Source organism: Odontesthes bonariensis, chromosome 2 (assembly GCF_027942865.1).
Source record: "Odontesthes bonariensis isolate fOdoBon6 chromosome 2, fOdoBon6.hap1, whole genome shotgun sequence".
In the NCBI taxonomy this organism is placed as follows: domain Eukaryota; kingdom Metazoa; phylum Chordata; class Actinopteri; order Atheriniformes; family Atherinopsidae; genus Odontesthes; species Odontesthes bonariensis.
This window is the reverse complement of record NC_134507.1, coordinates 13922680-13942024: the sequence shown is the minus strand read 5'-3', so window position 1 is coordinate 13942024 and position 19345 is coordinate 13922680. Positions and strand designations below refer to the sequence as shown.

At 40.4% G+C, this 19345-nt stretch overlaps 2 protein-coding genes across 2 annotated transcripts in view; both read left to right on the top strand.

Annotated features, from left to right (window-relative positions):
* Positions 1-50: 50 nt before the first annotated feature.
* npy4r (neuropeptide Y receptor Y4) lies at positions 51-5912 on the top strand. Its single transcript, XM_075478173.1, has 2 exons — positions 51-241; positions 3785-5912. Exon 2 carries the CDS (start codon positions 3855-3857, stop codon positions 5190-5192), a length of 1338 nt encoding a protein of 445 aa, XP_075334288.1. The 5' UTR covers positions 51-241; positions 3785-3854; the 3' UTR covers positions 5193-5912.
* Positions 5913-6222: 310 nt separating this feature from the next.
* The window catches only part of mcph1 (microcephalin 1), a 31518-nt gene continuing 18395 nt past the window's right edge, over positions 6223-19345 (top strand). The window contains exons 1-13 of the mRNA XM_075478166.1: positions 6223-6313; positions 7444-7508; positions 7598-7689; positions 7782-7900; positions 8023-8107; positions 10938-11049; positions 11130-11261; positions 11361-11441; positions 12399-13526; positions 14920-15035; positions 18164-18201; positions 18357-18519; positions 18620-18697. Of these exons, the coding sequence (XP_075334281.1) occupies positions 7475-7508; positions 7598-7689; positions 7782-7900; positions 8023-8107; positions 10938-11049; positions 11130-11261; positions 11361-11441; positions 12399-13526; positions 14920-15035; positions 18164-18201; positions 18357-18519; positions 18620-18697 (2178 nt within the window). The 5' untranslated portion in view covers positions 6223-6313; positions 7444-7474. The remainder of the gene's footprint in view (positions 6314-7443; positions 7509-7597; positions 7690-7781; positions 7901-8022; positions 8108-10937; positions 11050-11129; positions 11262-11360; positions 11442-12398; positions 13527-14919; positions 15036-18163; positions 18202-18356; positions 18520-18619; positions 18698-19345) is intronic.

Here is a 19345-nt window from a genome sequence, read left to right as displayed (position 1 = left end):
GATTCTGCCACTATGTGACAGTAGAGCTCGGCACTCAGAGGGTCTCAGGTACCCAAAGGGCTCAAACAACCCAATTATAGCTGTGCTCCAGTCGCTGCTGTCTCTGACAGTAACGCTCTGGTTATTATGATGTTCAGCTCCTTTTTCAACTCTCATCCCTGAGGATTCACACCTGTTCAAAGAATCGTCTCCAGACATTCTGGCATCACAGAAACTCTTTATTCTGCCAGCCCACACACACGTGAGTCTTTTAATTTCTTTACTCACAATGATGTTCTATTGATTACGCTCATGATCTTTATGAAGGAAAGTCAGCGTCTTCTAAAATTGAATCATTTAAGAAACGCATGCTGTACTGTGTTTCTACTGTCATCTTGAAGCTTCTTATTGGCTGCGTTGTGTGTCTTCATTTACCAGTGTTGTTGAGATCATGCATTCAAACAAAAGCCCCCAATAGTGGGCATTTCTGAGGATGCGTGTTCAATTTCAGCAGCAAAACTGAAATAAACAGCAAACCAGGGGAAAATATCTGTCTAATTTGCATTTCTGTTTTATAAACTGTGTGGCAATGCGACGATAACAAAATTTCATAACAATATTCCCGATGGAAATATCTTCAGAGGAAATCACCCACAATCCCTGACACCCCCAGCAGAGAACAATGAGGCTTGGGTCATTATCTCAGGTTGAGCACACGTAACAGTGCCAGCTGCCATTACTCTGATCCTCCACAGGCGGGAGAGAAGGAGAGAAGATTGTTTCTGAATATCATGTGTCAGGAAACTGTTTTTCTGGATATGTGCACGACGGATTCTAGTAAGTGGTAAAACAGATGTCAAAATCTAGAAAAAGATAATAGAAGCAACACATCTTATAAGAGTAGATAAGACCCTCAATGAAACATATCTATAAGAAAGCCTAGTCTTTGTATTTTCATTTTCAGACGCATTCATTTGCAGTCTAATTCATTAGTTAGATACATCGGGAGTATCTGTACGTTTACATTTTTTACTCAAACTAAGAAAGATTTTACAAATGGAAAAAAAATTGTTTTGCAAGGAATAAATTATATTGTGTTGGCATGATATGATGAGAAATTGTCTTGCAATAAGAAAAAATTTGGTCTCGCGAGAAACTAAGAAAAAAAAGGCAAACCCACTGTTCACTGCAGAGTACAGCTTTTATTAAAAGCGAAAAAAAAAAGATCTCAAGAGACAAAAAATTAAGCTGAATGTGGTCCAAGGAAAATTACTCTCAGCCATTGCTTCACTACAACATCTATCTTTTCGAGATGGAGGACTCTTTGCTGAAAGAGAAAAGAGGGATACAATGGACTAAATGGAGCCGGGTCATGGTGTTCCTTACTCTGCAGAGAAACAGCTCAAGTGTGGTGCCATCACAATGACACAACTGCTGGCTGGATGTGAATCCTACAGTGTCACATCTCTGTTATACGACAGTACTCGAATGTGTCCATGTTATTGGCTTTTTTTTTTTCTTTCTTTCTTTCTTTTTTGCCAGTGTTTCTTGCAGCTATTTTCTTTCAATGGGCCATTACATCTGGTTTGGGGTGACATTACACTAGCTTCTCTTACCCTGAACAAAGGATTATCAATGCTGTGCCATCACTGCCTGCAGCTCACTCAACACACTGACAGAATTGGTTAGTAATGATGCAGTGTGAAGTGACTGATAGCGAAGTTCTTGTGCCATTAATGGAAAGTGACAGTCTCATTTTGTTTACGATAGTGGCTGCCACAGCACGATTCAACGATCCATATCTAGGACTCTGACAATGTCATGCCCTTTGACATTTATTTGCTGTGCACAAGAAGAGAAGAGAAGTTAGAGCCTGTCCTTCAGTAAATGCATAGAGATTTTATTGTCACAAAGCTATTATCTTCATTGTGAAACGTGGGCAGGAATTGTCGGGAGAGAACTGACAAGTCTTGCATCTTGAGATTTGGGAGGGAAGCACAATTGTCACTCTAAGACAATATGCAGTATCTCTATCATTTTAAACATGAAAGAGTGTCTCATCTTCTTCCCTTTCATTGTGTGTAATTCTAACGTGATGACTGCATTTTCAAAGATGCAGACATGTTCACAGTGATTATGCTAATGGGCTGTTCAAAAATGTTGCTGATCTCAGATTGAAGTCTCATTTAGTATATGAACATCTAATCATATACAATGACTGATGGAGGAAGTATTCAGATATTTCATTTGAGTATTGGTAAAGCAACAGCAAAGCATGTTTTACCAAAAGGTGAAGTCCAGCATGAAATAAATCCTATGTTCTGAGTATTAAAAGCACCTTGTGGTTAAGGTATGAAAGTAGTGGTCTGTCACTGACTGATTTACTATGATCAATGTGATAATTAGATCATTGACATAAGGAATGTGTCAGAGGCATGTTACCGTTTGAGCTGCTGCAGCTTTAAGTGTGAATCAGAAGTATGAATCTCAGGTGTCATCAGGTGATTAATAGGAAAGAAATTAATAAAAACAACGATTGTGCACAAATCTTTTAGTAGTTTTTAGACTTTTGATCTTAGATTTAAAGTGCTGGCTCATTTGTTGAAATGGACTGATGATGGAGGGGAATCACTAATTGTTGGAGTCTGAAATGTGACCCTAACCATATCACAAAACCACCGTTTTTTCTTTTCTTAAAGATGCTGTAGGCTTACAAGAATGGAAACCACTGATTTACTCCTCAAAACTGTGTTGCATTTTAAGCCATTCAGACATAAGCCCTTGTTTTAAACGTTTTTGTGGAAAACTGTCCACTTATACATTTTACTTGTCAGCTTGAAGAAACTCGAAACATGAAACAGAAACCCCTTGAGAGGTAAAACCTTCAGCTCTTATTGAAAATGAGTTATTCTAACCTAATTTTTATCAATATTTTTTAAAGGATCTTTCATAGGTCTTGGAGATTATGTTATACTTAATTACATGTAACTCTCAAGTTCTTTGTAATACTTCATGTCAAAGACAGTAACTAGATCTATCAAATAAATTAAGTAAAAATGTTCATTTTCAGAAATTCTGCAGCAATACTTTAGTTAATGTTCTGAGTTATTATCATTATGTTTTGGGTCAAGGAGAACTTGTGAAAAACCTCTTTAAAGATTGACATAACTTATGTGGTTTCAGTTATCTTGCATCAGATACTTTCTCATTAAACCCACTTATCATCACAGGTATGACAGTTGAGCTATCGAATCCATTTAGTATTCTAAAGGCATAATGAGTGTGTTAGTCTCTGAGCATTTGCTAAGCTGATGTAGCACTCAATTCTGGATCTGAATTAATCTGTGCTGCTGCACTGCTAAAGCTCTGCAACACCCTCTATATAGATCTGAGTTGAACATAAATGTCTGAAATATCAGTGGACAGCTCACTAAAAAAATTAATTCCCTGATGGTACTATGAATATGGCATTCACTCTAGTCTTTAGGAAGCACCTTTTGAGGACAATGAATGCCCGTGCAACATTTGATATTAATCAATCAGTCATTTAATGTTTCAAGTACTTTCATGACTCTGCTTTGTTGCACCTAAGTGATGTCTGGTTAAAAAGTTCAAATTTGTGGCATCTTGTCTGTTTTTTTTTTCCTCCTCAGAAACAGGATTAGCTCGCTGGACTTGCTCCACTCATTGCTTCTCTCACAAGAGTATCACTTCTACGAGAACAGATCCATTGACCTAAAAAAGACATTGCTTAAAGTAAAGAAAGATTTTTCATGTCTCCCTCTGTGCTTTCTCTTTGTCTCAGATGCACGTTGTCAGAGAACTTAGATGGATGGTTAGATCCAGGGAGTTAGTGGCACCCAGGTCCTGGTGAGATGTCTTTCAGCGGCAACACAAGCCGGTCCTCTTTGTCAACATCGCCTCAGCTCTTCAACGCCTCCACCCCTCCATATTTCCTACTATGGGAAAAGGAAATTGCCGGTGATGAGTCTGTGCAGGAATGGCCTGAGAACAAGACCCAGCTCATCTCAGATTTCTCGGTTTTGGGGCATGATGAGCATTGCCATATGTCTCCTATCCTCACAGCATGTCTAGTAGTGTGGTACAGCCTCACAATGGTGCTGGGGTTGGTGGGGAACATTGGCCTCATCTGCATCATCGCCCATCGCAGAGAGAAAGTCAATGTCACCAGCATTTTCATCTGCAACCTGTCATTCTCTGACATTCTGGTGTGCATTTTCTGCCTTCCCTTCACTGTCATATACACGCTCATGGACCATTGGGTGTTTGGGTCGCTTTTATGTCGGCTAGTGCCGTTCATCCAGTGTGTGTCTGTGACTGTATCAGTGCTGTCTCTTGTATTCATTGCTTTAGAAAGGCATCAGCTCATCATTAACCCCTCTGGATGGAAACCAAGCATTCCTCAGGCCTACATGGCAGTTATTCTTATTTGGATACTAGCTGGCTTCACCTCCACACCTTTCCTAGCTTTTCAACTGCTCACAAATGAACCCTATGCCAATGTAGCCCTACCACTCCATCACCAGCCTTCTCCTCGTGCTTATCTCAATGCTTCTTTGCCTCGACCTGTCTCATATACATTTAAAAACTCATCTGTGCCTCTCACTTTGTACCGCTCCCTCTTTTCTTATGTCCCCACCACTCCACACATGGAAGCCTGTGTGGAGCACTGGCCATCCCAGGAACAAAGAGTTGCTTACACCACATGGCTCCTGCTGTCTCAGTACTGTGGTCCACTTTTATTGGTCCTTCTCTGTTATGTAAGAGTTTTTGTGCGCCTTCGCCACCGCAAAGACATGCTGGACCGTGCCAGGATCCCAGAGAGCCAGCGGATGACCCACAGTCGACGAATCAACATTATGCTGGTCGCGCTCATAACTGCCTTTGCGCTTTGTTGGCTTCCACTCACCATCTTCAATGTGGTGGCAGACTGGAACCAGGAGGCTCTGCCTGTCTGCCATCACAACCTTCTTTTCTCCCTCTGCCACCTGCTGGCCATGTCCTCCACCTGCATCAACCCCATCATCTATGGTTTCCTCAACTCCAACTTTCGGCAAGAGGTGCGAGAGGTGCTCCTGCACTGCCGTTGTTTCCCACTAGGAGAAGAGTGTGAGCATTTCCCTATGTCCACAGTGCACATGGAAGTGTCTCACACCTCTGTGCCTCTCCACTGCAGGAGTAATTCTGTCTGATTTTGATGATACAACGTAAAGCATGCCGCTATATAGAATGTAGTAAAATAAACTACAATTGTAGGAGTAACTATGGCTGTTTGAACAAATAACAGTGCAGCAATTTTGTCAGTGGTTTAAAGTGACAAGTGCATTGAAGTGTCGCTTTTTCTTGTTCTAAAGTGTCTCATAATTATACAAGGCATTAATAGAAAAAAGTATTTATTTCAACAGTGGGCTTGTTTAAATTAATCTGTTGCTGTATCTAAATTTCATACTGAAGGACTTAGCACTTAGTTGTTGTTGTTGTTTTTAATTTGTACTGAAAATGTAGACTACAGCATGTTTGACTTAAACATGTTAAAAAACAGAGTTCTTTTAAAGTAGACTACTGCTGTAAAATTCATATGTCCCATTATTTATTTTGTGTTTTTGGCATTTGTGCAGTGAAATCTGTGTGACAACTCTTGCAGAAAAGTAAACACAGGTATAGTTTGTGATTATTATTTATTGTGATTATTATTATCATTATTTCACATGGTTAATTTAGCTTTGAATGAGCTCAGACATTCATTGTATAGATGCAGCTTTTAAAAGAATATCAAAACCATGTGTACATTCTCAAGTTATTTCCATGATAGCATGTAGATTTGTTTACTTGTTTAAACTGCATTTCTATCTATTCCAGATGTTGCTTTTGATAGTGTGGAACTGTAGTCATGCATATGTGACTGGTTTAATTATCCTGCTGCAGGCTGTCACTTAAAAGTAAACTGCTACTACCTCTAATGCCTTCCCTCATTCATTTCTTCTTGTTAATGTGACTATATAATGGCAAAAAAAGAGAAAAAACAGCCACAAACTTAGATCAAAACCTGTCCAAAATAATGTTTCCTCACACTCGAGTGGCAGGAAACAAATAACTGTGTCAGCACAATCTGAAAAGGATAAACAACGGATACCATACTATGGTTCCACCTCTGACCCTTCGCTATTTAACGGAAGTGACGTTTTTATCTGTTACCCAATAGTCCTCGCCATTTCCCAGAATTCCGTGTAATACAAACCGCACGCGCCAACAATGTACATAGTAGTCAGTTAGTTATTTGTAACGCGCAATTTAAAACCCGCTGCCACATAAAGTAAGTACACGAGAATTACTAACTAAAAGTACCGGCTGATACGTCCCTCCATTTCTTTGTTCGACTAACAGCAAAAAAAAAAAAAAAAGGCGAAGACTCGTATGTCAGCATATTACGGAAGTATAAACCAGTGCTGCTCATCTCAGCGCAATGCTAACTTAAACAGTCACTAAGTTGCTAGCTTTATATATTAGCAGCGACATGTCTGGCGATTACAGCAAAGTAGCATCAATACAGGTGTTATTAGCTTGAGAATTATTTAACAAGTCAGTTAGAAAGTCATTTGAAGAGAGTGCCAACTGTATTTACTGTGTTACGTATAAAACTAAGTGAAATGCTTAACAACCTTTCTTGGTTCATAGCTCTCGGAGATATCGGTTTATTTGAGCAAATATCGACTCTGCTCTTTGCATTCATGATGGTTTTCATTTCATTTGATTTATAATCGAAAACACAACAAAAACAAATACTGGTAAGAAGTGTCTTAAAAGCAGTGATTTTCTAGTCACTGGTTTCTTATATTGAAATTGAAATAGCACAAAGACAATATATCAGACGATTGAGTTAAGAAATTGAACTGTTTTTTGGAAAATATATATTAGTATATATATAATATATATTAGTGATATAATGCTTCACTCACTTTCTCTGTATGACAAGTCTGGACTCCAGGCAATCCAGTATAGTACAATGACTAGTATTCCTATATTGTTGTAATATGTGGAGAATATGGTTTGGCATTATCTTGCTAAAATTTGTAAGACACTTCCCAGGCAGTCCAGGCCTTTCTCCAACACGTCCTGTGGGACCCAGAAGCATTTCCAAGCCAGATGGGACATAGAATATTTCAAATCAGACACACTCCTCTCCAATGTTACGTCTCGAGGTCCTGTCCATGAAAACCACAAACCCTGGGACTGTAAATGAGCAACACATGCCGCAACACATATGGCCAAATGACTTAGCCTACATGTTATTGTTATTGCAAAACTGCTATCTGATAACCTGTAAACAGAATTATTCCCGCCTGGCTGAAATAAAAATATTCACAGCTTTGATCTGGCCTCGCTGCCTTGCCTTCCATTTTGATAAAATGTCTTTCGATTTATTTTTATTTTCAATTTTTTTAGCTACCGTAACTTGAAGCTAAAGAAGCTAGTGATGACCACAAGCAACAACTCTTCAGTTCTTAAAGGTATATTGGACGTCCGCTTTGCCATGAATTCCAAAATGAATCTTCCAGCTTGTGGTTTCATCCTATGACTTCGCTCAATGTGTCCACAGATGTTGTCGCCTATGTTGACGTGTGGTCGTCGGACAAGAGAGCAAACTATTCAAAACCCTTCATTCAGCAGCTTCAGGAAATGGGCGCTGAGGTCAGACTGCGTTTTCGGATGATCGTCTTTTCTGTGATTACACACTGTGGTTGTGTTTTCTTTCCATAACTCAAATGACTCCTCTTTTAAAGGTATCAAAGAGATTCAATAAACAAGTTACACATGTCGTGTTCAACAACGGCCATCCGGCAACATGGAGGAAAGCTAAGAAAAGTGACGTGCGGCTTGTCTCCGTTCTGTGGGTGGGAAGGTAAGAATAGGGCCAGAGGTTTTGTTTTTCCTTTTTTTCATCTCAAACAATTATATTTTCAATGGATTGTGAAGAAGCCTCTCAAGTTCTGCCGTCAACTGTCTCTGTTGAAATGCGTCCAGATGTTATGATGATGGCGTACGTGTGGATGAGGACTTGTTCCCAGCCTTAAATGACGAAAGCAATCCTGTGATGAAGAACAGAAAAGTGAGTGGATTTATATTCACACATTATTTTTAAGCTTGTATCGTAATTTTAAGAGTTAATATTTAGGCTGTGATCTGAAGCTTCTTTCGTATATGCCTTATTGTGATATAGATTGTGTCATGACTCATGTGTGAAAGTACAGTGGTGGAACGGGCTATCAAAGTTGAGCCATCACTTAGCTGGCAAGAGTGGTAGTAACCAATGCAAAACGGACTCATCTTGTGTGTGCTTACACATCTAATGTTACTGTTTGACTTGTGGGAATTACAAGAAGGAACGGTGCATGGTGCAACCAAAGTTTGAAAGAGGCTTGAAATAGAAGGCTGTCTTGTAATAAAACAAAATAGATAGATTACTTTATTCATCCCCGAAGGGAAATTAGGTCGTCATAACAGTATATTTGAACACAATAGAATAAAAACACAGAATGGGACAAATAATATACTATGAATATGATATATGTATAATATCAATATGGTTTATATAACCACATATCACATATGATATGAAGTAAATGTTCCAGTATTAATCAGAATCAGAATCAGAATCAGAATAACTTTATTAATCCCTTGCGGGAAATTCTTATGTTGCAGTGCTCTCATTACAGGAAAAGAAAGATTAATAAGAATAAGATAGGGAAAAAAAAAAAAATAAGAATATCAATATGTACAAAAATACAATAAATAAGAGTGGAGTGTTGAGGTACAGAGTGCAAAATGTGACGGGTAGATTTAGTCCAGTTCTGTAATAGTGGCTCTGACAGAGGTAGATAAGTTGTAAAGTCTGATTGCGGTTGGGAGGAACGATTTCCTGTATCGTTCCTTAGAGCAGCGGGGTTGAATGAGTCTGTTGCTGAAGCTGCTCTTTAGTTTGTCCAGTGTTTTGTGGAGGGGGTGAGAGGGATTGTCCATGATTGCCAGCAGTTTTTCCAGCACCCTGTCCTCAACCACCTCCTCCAGGGTGACAAGCTTGGAGCCAACAACAGACTCTGCGTTCCTGATCAGTTCGTTCAGTCTGTTGGCATCCTTTGCTGTGATGCCCGTACCCCAGGACAGCAGCAAAGAAGATGGTGCTTGCCACAACAGACTGATGCTGCGTGTACACCAAGAGCGACCTACGCTACCTGAGCGCCGGAAATCATTATTTCTCTATGGAGGGTGAGCTAACTGAGCTACCAGAGCGGATTCCAGCGATTAAACTCAAGCTAACATTATGGTAATGAGCTATGACGCGGTTCGGTGAAAACCAATGACAATCCACAGATTGTAGGGGTCCGACAATCCGCGGGGTTCGCGGAAACAGACGTGTAAACTTTGGTTCCTATCCAAACAATAGTCGTTTAATCCTGAGACTGTTGCAATTGCCGTGTCGAGTGCTTCAATACAATAGTGTAGTAACCCCACGCATACCTTTCTCACTGCAATTAAGTTTTATTTCGGATTTATTTCGGATTTTATTTCAAATTTAGTTTATTTTCACAGCTGCCTCTGCTATTCCTGCTCTTCTCAAGTGTACCTAATGTAGTTTTACATAATTTGTAACGTGATGTATATCTTGTATAACAAATTGTAAATAACAACACGTTTATTCGTGTCCCTGCCCTCTCTTTCCTCATGTTTTTTTCCGCGGGGGTGCTGCACAGCCGCGGGTTCTTTAAGAATTGAACATTCTAAATGTGACGTCACGAGCTACCAAAGCTACCAAAGCAAATTCTCAAGCGAAGCTTCTCCAGCTACCTCCGCTACCAGGTAGATTAGGTCGCTCTTGGTGTACACGCAGCATGATACAACAGACTGCAGCATCTTGTTGCAGACGTTAAAGGACCTGAGCCTCCTCGGGCAGTAAAGCCGGCTCAGGCCCTTCTTGTAGATGTCCTCCGTGTTAGTGGACCAGTCCAGTTTATTGTCCAGTGTGAAGTGTGACACCTGTATGCTGGTACCATCTCATATAGTGCTGTTTTTAACAAATTAGGTCCTTAGGTGTAATCTGCACGTAGACACAGGTACATTCACACATCACATCAGGTCTCAATGGGTTGAAATGTATGCAAATCTATATTTCATGGGTTGATAGTTTCTTAATCACATAGCCTAAAACAAATGCCTCTATATGTACAATATTGAAAAAAAACAGTGTCTTTAGTGGGATTCTGTAAACTTAGCTTATTTTCATTCTAAACCCTTCTGATGTCCTCTCTTGCAATTTTACTCTTCTCACTTCGCAAGCCAAGCTATTTGGCATTACACAATCTGTCACAAAACTGTCAGATTGTCAAATTTAGTCCGAAGCGCCATGTTCTGCTAGCTCAATTACATTGCTGATGTCTGCATACGAAGGGAGAATCCTTCAGCTCAAAAGAGCACCAACATTTTTCAGATTTTTTATTTTTTTTTCACCCTCATATTATGCATAAAAACAAGATCCGGAGGTCTCTAAGTTTGATGAAATTAGGATTTATGGGCTTTTGAGTTCAATACAGTATTAGCATTTTTGGGATGGAGAGGCGTAATGCTTTGCAGCAAGGTCTATTGTTTAGCTCTTTTTTTTTCTCCTCATTTGACTTTAAAATGCAAGTTATCTTAGAATTGCAGAGAGTAATGTTTAGCATTATTACTCTCTTCTTTCTTTAAATTCTGCTCAAATGAATTGAATTTATCCTCCAGACTACTTTGAATGTCTCTGTAGCCTCTGAAGTTATATAAGAGAAGCAGTTTTTTATAGGATAATTGAAATGTTCTTTGTTTTGTCTGAAAATATATCTAGTAGTCTGTCCACTGCTCTGCTTTCTTCCCATTCAAAACATTGTTTTTTTGTTTTTCGATCCATGCAGCATCGTTGCATGTTGCCAAAAGATTCTCCGGAGAGGACGACTGAAAATGACTGGCGCATGAGGAAAAAATTAGACAAGATGATGAAAGATTTAACTCCAAAAGAACCCCTGGGTAAGCAGTTTTAACAGCATCCGAGCGTTTTCTTTACAACGACGGTATGTAATGACTCATATGCTTGTTTTTATTCTCAGTTACTGATATGTCGCCCATTATTATCGACGAGGAGAACGGAATAATCTACAGCCCTGCTTTAAAAAGGTCCGATTACATGGCGCAGCGTTTGAAAGACATGAAAGACAAACGGGAAAACCTTTCACCTACAGGTATGAGAAGCTGCAGCTGGACTGGTTTTTGAATCGACTTAAAACATTTCAGGACTTTTGAAATGACGGCAGAGTGAATCAAATGTCACTGCCTTTCAGCTTCACAGATGGCTGAATCCTGCTCGCCTGCCGGACTAAAGCCTTCTCTTGGGAGCACACCGACTGTCTTCAAATTTAAGTGTAAGAACACTGGATTTAATCTATTTTCTATTGACCTTCTGGCAGTTTGTTTGTCTACGTTATGTGTCACAAGTCAGACTGTTAGCCCCTAAATGTCTATGTAGGCAAAGTGGTCTGTAATTCTGCGTCAATAACCCCCCTATTTTTTCTCTTGAGTTATGTAGTGCAGTCTTTAAGTTTTTATGATGCTGGACTGTGTCAGGGATCTAAATTTAAGTGCACGGAAATGAAGGGGAACATCATTGGTGCAGAGTTTTAAATCACATCGGGAGGTCTGCAGGGTTTCAAAAGACACTTGTGATTTGGAAAAACCAACAAAAGAGCACCATCATCCAAGATGAAGGAGGGCATTCAGGCGCCGAGTTGAAAAAACGTTTTTGTGCCGTTTTAGTGGAAAAGGGCCTCGTATTTCTCTACGGACACACCTATCAATCACCCTGGATTGACAGGGACTCTGTCAGACACCATTTATACCATTTGCATGCAAGTATTAACATAAAAACTCACGTAAAGCAGCTTATATAACACGATTTTGTGATTGAAAAAGTGCTGGATAGATTAGCAAATACTACAGTGCAGTGTTGCTTGTTTTGGAGCTGTCATTTCTCGTCACAGCTAAGGAAAATGTTCCGCTCTCTATATCTTGCGACACAGTTCTCTCCACCAGCTTCATGTTGGTTCCTGTTCCTTTCACTCTTCACAGTTTAACAGTGGCTGTGTAGTGTACAATCTGGATGTGTGAGCTTGTAAAGGATGAGCAGCTGCCTGTGTTTTTTTTATTTTTTATTTTTTTGGTCTTGGTGTCAGTGAAAGCCAGTATCTGCCAAACTCACCATGAAACAGTATGACGAACCAAAACTGGCTGAAAGACGCTTCAAATTCTTCTGATTTAAAAGATGCAGCTGACCATTACATTTCAGTTTCTGATCTGACTTTATTTTTTTCTCCAACATGCAGTAGATGACCAGTCAGATGACGATTCCAGCGCTTCTGTTGCCGAACTTGGTTGCTCACCTGATAAGGAAGAGGGGAGATCGTATTTTGACGTTAAAGACCTTGGGTGTGTTGACTCTGCGACGCCCTGGCTCTCACCTTGCCGTAATGCGCCAAAACGGATTTCAAGTGTGCCGGATTGTCCCAACTTTAAGGGCAAAGAGGATGAAGACGGGAATAAACAAACAAAGTCCAGAATAAGTTCATCCAGGAAGAAGGCAGCAGAAAAATTCCAATCTGCAGACTTTTTAGAGAGTCCTTTCAAGGACAGACCTGACAAGAGCAAGAATGTTCACAAAGAACAAAGCCAGTCGCAGATAGAATCATCGAGCCCGTTGCCTAATAAATCTGAAAAGGGAAAACAAAGAGTGACAGACACTAAATCCCATCTTTATCCTGACACTGTGAATTCTTTAAGTTGCCTTTCATCATTAGCCATGTCAGTTGATGCCGCAACTGCAAGGTCAAGGGAAACTTCTGCCCTGTCAGCGAAAATGGAACGGAAAACACCCAAACGAACCAGATCGTCACTTTCTGCGCTGGTACGATCTGCCACTCTATCCAGTGAATGTAAAAGTTTAGCCTCTGGCTCTGCTGAAGGAGACAATGATGTGTTTGAGGACTATTTCTCTCCAGCGAACCACAAAAGGCCCATTTTGCCTAATCTGCCCATGAAGGGCAACATTCAGATCCCCTTTGAGTTGGACTCTGTCCCAAAGAAGAGAAAACATAGAAGAAGTAAAAGCTTTGGATCTGAAACTAAGGGCAAAAAAACCCAGAAACTGGAGGAAAGTCAGAGTGGCGAAAATGTCCATCAGCAACCTAACGCAACCAGTGAACCTCAAAGTGTTCAACAACAGGATGTAAAAACTCTCTCAGCACTGGATAGTCCCACAGACAATCTAACACTGACGGCTAAAAGGCGAAGACAAAGCACCGTGGCATTTACAAGCTCCACTAAAACCACAAATGATGCAGGAAGACGGAGCACAGCATCTACATCAGGACTGCCCGTTTTGCAAACAGATGATCTCACAGTGTCCGAGATTCAGAAAAACTCTGATTTCACTGTCCTTTCTCACACCTTGGAAAGTGAGTAATAAGGATGTCTAACTACGAACACAGCACTTGATTTCCAGTCATTTCAATCTGGTTTGAAAATAGTAATAATGTTAGAACTTTAACAATGGTGGAAATGTGTTTATATGTATGTTATCCTTGAGTGATAGTTGGTTTCTGGAGGTTGAACCTAGTTAGTCTCATCTGGCATTAGTAAATGATTCACTGCTGCCAACATAAAGCAGACCTTTTATTTCTGAATGTTGCATGAAAGAGACGAATAAAGAAGTTCCCCGAATAAACGAGGCCTTTTGATATGAACTTTAGAAAGGCTTACAAACCCACGTATAGGTGACAAATTACAGGAAAAGGTATCTACGGGTCACTGCTTTGTTTAAAGTCGCTTGTGGCCTTGAAAGAAGCTCGAAAGGAAAAGGTGCAGAGAAATTGGGAAAAGACATGCAGCAAAGGGCCCCAAAGTCAGGACTCGAAGCCTGGCTGGCTGCTTCGAAGAACTATATCCTCTGTATATGAGCAATATGGCGAGAGGACCTTCTCGCTCTTTAGCGCTGTACAGGACACTTCACTTGCAAGGTTAGTAGTTTATAGTTTTCTTGTAATTAACCTTACAAGCGAAGTGTCCTGCACAGCGTTAAAAAGCGAGAAGGTCCTCTTGCTCAAGGGTTCACAAATGTAAGTTGTCTGTTCTGGTCTTTTTGGAAGGGTTCTCGCTCAGATCTCAACTGAGGCCTTTCTGGGGAGATTCTGCTATTTTCTCAGATATCCTACAATTCAGAAAAATGTATGTTGAGTTTATCGGTTATTCTAAATTGACAGATGGACAGGGAGTAAATGCGCATCCTCTCGGGTGATCCCCACCCCCCTCATCCCATTGCAAATGGTGTATTTTCCAGCGCCCTGCGACCCTGAAAAAGGATAAAGTCGTTATCGAACATGTCATGTGGTACACTGGTTATTTGACGCTTCCCAAAGGCGCGCTTGGGTCTAACCCCCAGACCCGGAAAAGGATAAGTAGTCTTTTTTTGACTGTAAGACGTTCTAGTTGCAACCTCATCGGTGAGCACAGTATGTCTATCAAGGTCTAAGGTTTCTTTAACAATGTTTTTAACATTGTTAAAGAATTGAGTTTTATTCTTTCAAATATAATGATTTAAGTTTATTTTATGTTATTTTGTTGAACTGAATAACCTCTTACTCATCTTATTGCTAGGAACTGAGATGAATTCTTGCAGTTTTGAGTTGAAAGATATAGTTTACTGCTAGGTGAACAGAAATGAACACGCACACACCAGATAGCATCAGCTGTATGATCGCTTGAGTGGCGTTCCCCCCCCCCCCCCCCCCCCACACACACACACACACACTCCACTCCGTTTTAAATTGTTTGTCTTGTTTTCAAATGTAGGCGGAGGAAATGAATGCACGGTTGCAGCTGGTTTCACAGAGATCCCCTCTGAAACTGAAGAAAATTACAATAAGCCCGTCAGCTTAGGTCTTCAGAGAATGGTCAACAAAACAAAGGTAAGCGCACCCATTTTGTACTAAATTATGTCCATTTGTACGATGCGGTAAGTAAAGATCGAGAAGAGGTTGTAAAAATGGGATGTTGCACACGCTAAGTCGTCGGTGTGAAGATTACTGATTTATTGTCTTAAATTGTTGTCTGACAGACATGCATTGATTCAACATGCAGTATTTATTTGGACAAGCCGGTTGAATGCTAAATATACTGCATTTTTACAGTGTTTATCCAGACTTGTTGACCACACAAAGCACTTTTACAGTAGAAAGCCACATTCACACACATTACATGCAAATTTCGACAGCACTCTGTTCTCTATATTGTGTTTCTTTCACTCACTTGCATGTCGATGAATCCTTCAGAGGAAGTGTGGGATGCTGCATCTTGTCCAAAGACATTTCAACATGTTGGTTAGGAAGTCTGGGTTCAAACCACCACCTTCCAACTGACAGATGGACCGTTCTACCCCCTGAGTCACGGCTGTCTCAGTCTGAGCTTTGTGCATTACATTGTTTGTCTTCCCTCATCACAGGCATACATGAGAGGGAACACAGTCTAAAGAAAATGTACATTTCTGTGATCTAGGAAGTTTAGGACGTAAGCTAAACATCAGCTGTGTTTGTGCAAGTCCCATTCAGGAATTTCCTCCTTAAGATCATACGCTCCCATAACTGTAGGCGTTTGATGCATCCAGATAAGAGTTTCTGCGTCTGGTCCTGAGGGTTTCCTTTGTTTTGACTGTGTGATGGCAATGTCACTTCCTTGCTTGTGAAATGCACCTGTGGCTCTGTTTTCGTTACGCCGGTAACCTCAACAAGCTGTCGCTGAAAAAAGGCACACATTACGCCGTGGCCTTGGGGACCTTTTTATCAGTTAGTGTTATTTTATAACCTGATCAGAGATGTGGCAGTTGGTCTGCTGATTCTGTAAAATCATGATTGGATCCACATGTTGGATGTGATCCGGCCAACATTTGGTGAACGTGGCCAGGAATAAGAAATACTCGTCTCAGTAACCATTTTAGAGCTTTGTCAGTTGAAACTGCTGGTGAAGATTTGTGATGTTCTTGGTGAGCAGTTAGAAGAAAAAGGGGAAAGAAAACCCCGCAAATGTAATCACCTGATGATATTTGAAGAGTTTGTCTAACTGTTAGGCTAAACCAAACAGAATTACAGAGCATCAAGATTCTCAGGTTTCAAACACTGAGTAGGTTTATATGATCATTAGGGGCTGGAAAAGGGAAGACAAAAAGTGTGTATACAGTATATATTATGAGACAAAATCTAGTCTAAATGTTAGACTTTTGAAATGCATTTCAGCACGTTATTCTGACCACAGCTTCTTTAGAGATGGTTTTGCCTTTCTTTTCTTTTCTTTTTTTGTCCAAGGACATTTTTCTGAGGTCCTTTCTTGCCGCTTTGCATCTCCAAAAGCCTGTGTCGTTAAAATCAGACTTCGATGGATCCCAGTTCTTTTAAAGAAAAATAAAAAAAATAAAGAAAAAGGCAGAATCACGTCTGATTGTCATCCCATTGATAGAAACCACCTGACCCTGGAGGTTCTTCTGCTTATGTGGTTCTTAGATATGTAAAGTTGAATATTTCTCTCTGCAAACGAATAACCAAGTTAGACTTTTTTTGTCTCATATATGTGGAATAAAAAGTTTTCTACCTTTCCTTTTCCACGTGGTATCTTGTAAGGATGCAGTTCCTTTGAAAGATAACGATTAGCCTGTTGAGGTATTATCAGTTATAGTGGATAAAGCTCTAAACTCGTCTGTCTTTAGATCCTCTAAAATACATTTTGATGGTCACTCTCTTCTCTCTGCCTCACATTAAATTGCCCTTTGCGGCAAGAAGTTCTAATTTGTCATTTCTGCTCTCTTAACTGATTTTTGTAATTGGCTATCATCGTCCATTAGATCTCAAGCTTAGCAGAGATTAAGGCCTTTTTTTTCTTTTTTCTTTCTTCTCTTTGATTGTCCGAGCAGTGGAACAGGGTTAGTTTCAGTGCGCACCAAACAGTAGCCATCAAGGAGACCCAGTCATACAGTGAAGAATTTCCTTCATTTGTGCTCAGAGCCGTGCTGCCGTTCACACCAGCTCCTTGTCAGAGGCTCATTATGTGCGGCTCATTCTCTCCTGTGCCTTATTCCTGTGCAGTTGCCAGAATCTACGTAAGATACGGCAAAAGCCCTTCAGAGGAACTGTCGTAACGGCGGCCCACATTTTAATTTTTGAAGAACATCAAAATGAGCGGCGTCTCAGCTCACCCTTTTTATTTTGGCAGTATCGACAACACGTAACCCCTCTGTGGCTCAATAAAGTTGGAATTGGACAAATAAAAAATAAAAAATCATTTTGCTTTGAAGAGAAAAGCGGCCGAACAACCGAGAGGAAGTAATAATCTGGGAATGTTATTAACTGAGTGACTTCTCACCCTGTCATGTCAGGGGTGGTGTGATATTTGACATGCCTGGGTGTGGCTCGTGGACTGTTTTGACACCTTTGTGCTCAGCAGGCCTTAACCCCTGACTTTCAGCTGTGAGACCAGATATCAGAGTGTGGCAGGAAAAGGGCTTGGTGGTCCTGTTTGTGACTGTCGCTGAGGTGTTTGTGTCGATGATAGCTGTCTGCATTTGAGCTGCAGTATGCGGCTGGATGGGCTGCAGTTATAAGGGTAACAAATACACAGTGTTGCCTTTTATGTTTGATTGTAGGTTAAATTTTTATTTTTATTTTTTTACACTTTTCTATTCTAGTAGATGAAGCGTTTGCTTTGCCCCGTACAAGTGTAGTTTTGGAGAAACTGGCAGATTGCACCCTGTGATTTCTGCTCCGATTAAAAACGCGAGCCAAGACGCGACTCTGTTTTTATCAACACTGTCAAGCTTGCTCTATTTATATTTCACTGCCAAATATGTGGAGGATGTGACAAAGTATGGTTTGTTTTTCTTACGTTGGGCTGTGAGGCTGAGAAGTACCCAAGAAAAATAATACACTGAACACAGATACTAATTTTAACGCGTCTGAACAACATATTGATTAAACTTTAAAGAATTAAATGCATTTTTTAATACATATGTACATTATGCCTGACAAATTTTGCATGTTGATCTTTGTTTCAGGCCATGAGAACGCTGGTCATGACAAGTATGCCCTCTGAGTAAGTTCTGCTTGTTCAACTGTTTGTTTCTAAATAAATCTTGTTAGTGTCATGCACCATCACTCTGAATAATAGGCAAGCAAATGGGCAAAAAAAAAAGATGACCTGCGTAAATGTCTATGTAGGATGCTTTCTAACCTGTTTGCTTCTTGTAGGAAGCAGCACACTGTGGTTCAGGTGGTGAAAGCACTGGGTGGTTTTTCAATTGTTGACCGAGTGTGTGAGAGCACAACTCATGTGGTGTCTGGGGGACACAAGCGGACTCTCAACATCCTGCTGGGCATAGCGCGTGGCTGCTGGATCCTCTCTTTTGAATGGGTATGGAGGCTGGACAGGCCATGACATTACATGACTTTATATAAAACAGAGGAGGTTGTGTTAAACTGCTTTTTTTCTTCTATACGTTTGCCTTGAATAGATTCTCTGGTGTTTGGAGCAAAGGCAGTGGATTCCAGAAGAGCCATATGAACTTTCAGACCAGTTCCCTGCAGCACAGGTGAGTACTGATCAAGTGGGCGTTCGGGTAGTATTAGTAACAGTCCATGACACCAACACTACCCAGATTAAACGTCACTGTACTCATTGTTGTAGTTTCTTTAAACCTTAGTACGTTTTCAAATAGTGCAGACAACTGACATGATGAGTAATTTTAACCCAGTTAAAGTCTGTTCCAACTGACCCACTCTGCAGCATTAAAACTTTGCTCATGCCTTTTCCCAAATATCAAGAGCTGAATTTGACAAAATGTAGATTTCTGTGCACTGAATATATACAGTGGCTCCCTTTTCAGAGCTTGACCAGTGCCAATATTAGTTTACGGATGTACACTTATGTTTTTTTTACTGGCAACATCTTTTTAAACCAGAGCCAAGAAAGTGCGGTGGAAACCTGCGCAATTTTATGACTAGTTGTCCACTAACAGCCTGCTTGTTTTTCCTGAAGCATCCTGTGTGAAATGTGGATGTTGCCTCTTCCTGAGCCAGTCATTCATGAGTCACTGTCCTGTAATATCATTGTGAGAGAAGACATACGGTCCTGATGTAGACAAATGTCAACATGTTTCCTGTTGAAATTGCATGAAGGCTTTTGTTGTGACACAAAATATTTTTATGTCCCCAAGGCTTTTTATCATTCTCCCACTCTT